Raw genomic sequence first — 4,103 nt, forward strand, 5'->3', positions numbered from 1 at the left:
ATTTTGTAAAGGAAAAAAAAAAATTTAAAAAAGAAAGATAATAACCCAAATAGCCTTCAACCCTCCCCGTCCGTCTGCTCGCTGTTGGGCACCTCCGAGTTACCAGAGGAGCCCGGGGCAGCATCCGCGCACTCCGCACCAGTCTCGGTGCGCGGGGAATTCTGCGAGGAGCTTCCCGGGCTCGGGGCTGCTCCCGCGGAGGTACAAGGGAGAGAGCACTACGGGGGGACTCCTGGGGTCCTAGGGAGGAGTTTATTTACAGCGGAGTGCCGGGACACCCGTCCCCATGAACTGGGGGTCTAGAAAGGCGAAAAAGTCCTTCGTAAATTACACAAATTATACAAAACGGTATAAAATCCTTCGGCTGCGTGTCAGCACCGGGGCAGGCAGGACTCTCTCTCCTGCTTTCGCCACAGTTCCTGCGGAGCCGGGGTGGGTGTGCGGGTGGTTAGGGGGTGACTGCGAGACCTCTGTCGTCCTTCCCCGAGGAGGACGGAGACATGCGCAAGTCCTCGTCGTCCTCTGAGCACTTAGTGGTGGAAATGGACGAACATTTGCAGCTGTGGCCGCCCCCCCCGCCCCGGTGGGAGCTACTTTTGCCTTCTTTCTTGTGCTTGACCCGTCGGTTCTGGAACCAGATCTTCACCTGCTTCTCGGAGAGGTTCAGGTAGGTGGCGATCTCGATTCGCCGCAGTCGGGAGAGGTACATGTTAGAGGCGAACTCCCTCTCCAACTCCAGGAGCTGCGTGCTGGTGAATGCGGTGCGCATCCGCTTGCTGCTGGGCAGCTGGCTGGACGTGCTGTCTGGGAAGGGAGAGGAGCGCACCGTCAGCACCTGCTGGACCCTCCGCCGCCCGCCCCGCAGCGCCGAGCACTCGCCAGCCCCCGCTAAGCCCTCCTTGCCGCCCACCCTCCGGGGCCGCAGCTCTTCCTCGTCCCCGGGGGGCTGAGATTCAGCAAGCGGCTGCCAGGCTGAAGTCCGAGCCCTGGGGAGTGCCGCGGTCGCCTCTCCCCGTGCGCACAGCCTGGATCGAAGGCTCGGTGGGCAGCAGGGAGCTTTCCCCAGCCCAGTACGGGCCACCGACAGGGAGAGGTGCCGGGACTCCCCGTCCAGCCTCCATGCCCCGGGCAGTTACCCCCACCCGGGGTATCTACGCAGGGTTCCCCGGGATCCCCATCCCCTCCGCGCAGCGCCCACCTCTGTCATGCCAGCATGCCCGCCCCGCTGCCCGTCCTGCCTGCCTTACCCACGGAGATGCAGTGGAACTGCCGGGGGTCGGGTAGAGGGTAAGCGCCCTGGTAGAGCGCCGGTGCGTGCCCGACGCTGACGGCCGAGACGGAGTGCTGCTGGCGGGCCAGGGGCGAGTGGCAGTACTGGGAGCCGAAGGGAGGGAAGGAAGCCTTGATGAGGGGGATCGCGGGCGGCGGCGGGTGCAGCTGGGAGGCGGTGACACAGAGCGGGCAGACGCAAAGCAGCCCTGCCTTGCGAGCGTGGCAGGCGCCGGCCGGCAGCGCGGGCAGCGGGTGCGAGGGGTGCACGGCGTAGGGGAAGAGCGGCGGCGGAGGGCTGCCCTCCCCCTTCTTCTCGCCCGCCTCCCGCAGCACCAGCGAGTCCACCAGGAAGGAGCGCGGCATCGCCCCGCGCAGCGCCCGCCCAGCCCCCGCGCAGCGCCCGCGCAGCGCCGCTGGCCAGCCCGAGTGGTGCTGAACGGCGCCCGCCGCCCGCTTTAAATAGCGCCCGCGCCATGTGATGGCGGCGCCGGGCGCTCAATGGGCTTTCTGTGGCTCTTCTCTTGGCATTCACGCCGCACGCTCCCTCATTATTTCCCTTGTTAACTAAATGAACTGCATAATGTACTCTATTCTTGTCGACCCCACCCACGCCGTAGCAGGCGGCCTCTCCCCTCCTCTCCCTTTGGCGGGGTTATTTTCTCATTCTCTCGCGATTTAATATTCTTTTCTTTCTCTTTATCGCTCTCCTTCGCTTTCAGCCCAGCTTTCAGCCCGCTCCCACTTGTTTATTTTGCCGGCTGCATCCGCGGTCTTCGCCGGCGCCAGCTTCCCCTGCCAGCCCCCCGTGCCTTTCCCACCTGTGGCACCAGGTCGATTCCCCGGTGCCGACGGCCTCTTTCTCTCCCCTCTCCTCCGGGATGTCTCGTCTCCACTGCCTCGCCCGCCGCTTTCCCCAGCCCCGCGTCTTTGTTCCCAGCCTGGGTCCGGGACCTGTCACATGCTGTCGTCGCCGTCGGGCGAAACCCTCGGCAGCAGAGATGTACCAGCCGGTGCTACACCGGCAAGGACGTGGCCCTGGCCTCTGCGTGGGCTCTGCCCGGGCACATCTAAGGGCTGCGGAGAGCCACAAGCATGTCGGCTGCGCTGGAGCGGTTACAGAAAACCCGACACCCCGATAGCGCTCCGTGCCGGCGGCACCCGCGGAGGGAGAAGATGCGCTCGGCACATTCCGCGTGTCTTTACACCTGGTCCCCGTGCCCAGTCCCAGCGGTAACACCTGCCATGGCACCATGGCACCGTGGCACACACGTGCGGCGGCCCTGGCCCCGGCCACCACCAAACCGAGCTAGCCCGACCCAGCAATGCCGCGCACAAGCGCGCCGGAGAGTCCCCGCGGCTGCGGGGACGACAGGGAAGCGGCTTATTTTTCCCGAACGATGGGATTCAACTTAAACACTGCGGCGGTGTCTGGATGCGGTCGCACAGGGACCTGCCAAGTTCACAGCGGTCCCCAAAGCGAGCGCGCGTCCGTCGGTGCCAAGGCGCACCGGCGCTGCCCATGCAGCGCTCCCCGCGCCGCGCTCCTGCGAGCTGCTCGGCTTAGTAGGTGGATAAGGAATGCTAATAAACACGAAACAAATTAATTCATGGGGATACTTACTCTACCCCGTTTCCCCCGTTCAATATATGGGTAATAAAAAGACAAACGCACTCGCCGATCTCTGTCAAAACGTAGGGAGACTGCTCCTTACAGTAACCACCTCTCCTCGAAACCAAACGGACTTTGTAAAAAAAGGGAGGGGAAAAGTGGGGGGAAGGAATAAAAAGCCTTGAAATGGGTGTACTCCGTGTCTCCGGGCTGTGCAGAGGTTATTTTGCCTGTGGCCACATTTCTTACATTAATCCACGGGAGTTTTGCCGAGAGACTGTTAATGCCTGAGCCTAAAAATGTACTGATGTGCACAGATGAACGGAGAAAATCACAGTGCGAACAAAAACGAATGTGAGTAAAAACTCAGTCCCGCAAAGATATAGAAAGGATTCCTAAGTGTCCTTTCCCTGAAAGCGTTAATTGGGTTTGGATTTTTCTTTTTTATTTTGAAGGAAAAGGTATTTTAAAACATTTTTCACCGGGTCCCGAGAAGGGGCATTTTTCCCCGCTGGGAAGTGGTTCGCCACCGGGGGGTGGTGGATTCAGCCTTATTCCGAGGGATTCCCGCTGCCCAGGGGCTGAACCCCGGGGCTCCGAGCCGCAGGGAGGCAAAGGGTTAACAGCTTCTGAATGCACACCAAGCCCAAAGCTACTGGGAAAGAATATCCAAAAAAATAACCAGTTTTTTTTTCCAGCCGCTGGACCTTATTGAATGTCATTGAAGAAAGTTTTGAATGCCAGATAAAGAGAGGCGAATTAAAGTGTGTGACAGCAGAGGATAAGCAAACACAAAGAGAACTCTGTCACACTTTGGGCAAAATCCGTGGGCTTTTTACCAAGCCTCTTCGCTATGATTGAATTAAGTAATAGGAAAACATTTTCTTTCAGTTTAGAGCCATTAGACAAAAACTTCAAAGCGAATAACACTTTTTAATGTGCAGCTCAACAATGGAATCTGTTTTGTGCTGAAATGTTTAAATGGTTTGTTGTGCAACTGTGGGCTGAAATAACCTAGTCTGCAGCAAAATAGCATCCTTCAGACCGTTTTATGAGGGCTAGAAACTAGCACAGACCTTTAATTCCAGGGCTTTAAATTAGCTGTCCTCCGTGTCTTTTTGAGTCCTCCTTTTTTTTTTTTTTTTTTTTTTTTTTTTTTTTTTTTTTTTTTTTTTCTTGGCTTTTGTTTGGTTTTTGTTTTGTTTATTTAATAGAGGAAATT

At 58.0% G+C, this 4,103-nt stretch overlaps 1 protein-coding gene across 1 annotated transcript; it reads right to left on the reverse strand.

The window, feature by feature from the left end:
• Window positions 1–299: 299 nt before the first annotated feature.
• On the reverse strand, window positions 300–1,635 carry GSX1 (GS homeobox 1; the record flags this gene model as incomplete). The annotated part of the gene is made up of 2 exons (XM_079315851.1): window positions 300–804; window positions 1,248–1,635. The coding sequence occupies 2 exons, from the start codon at window positions 1,633–1,635 to the stop codon at window positions 449–451; spliced, it is 744 nt and encodes a 247-aa protein (XP_079171977.1). The 3' UTR covers window positions 300–448.
• Between the last annotated feature and the right edge of the window lie 2,468 nt (window positions 1,636–4,103).

This window comes from Erithacus rubecula (genome assembly GCF_903797595.1).
Source record: "Erithacus rubecula genome assembly, chromosome: 1".
Classification (NCBI taxonomy): domain Eukaryota; kingdom Metazoa; phylum Chordata; class Aves; order Passeriformes; family Muscicapidae; genus Erithacus; species Erithacus rubecula.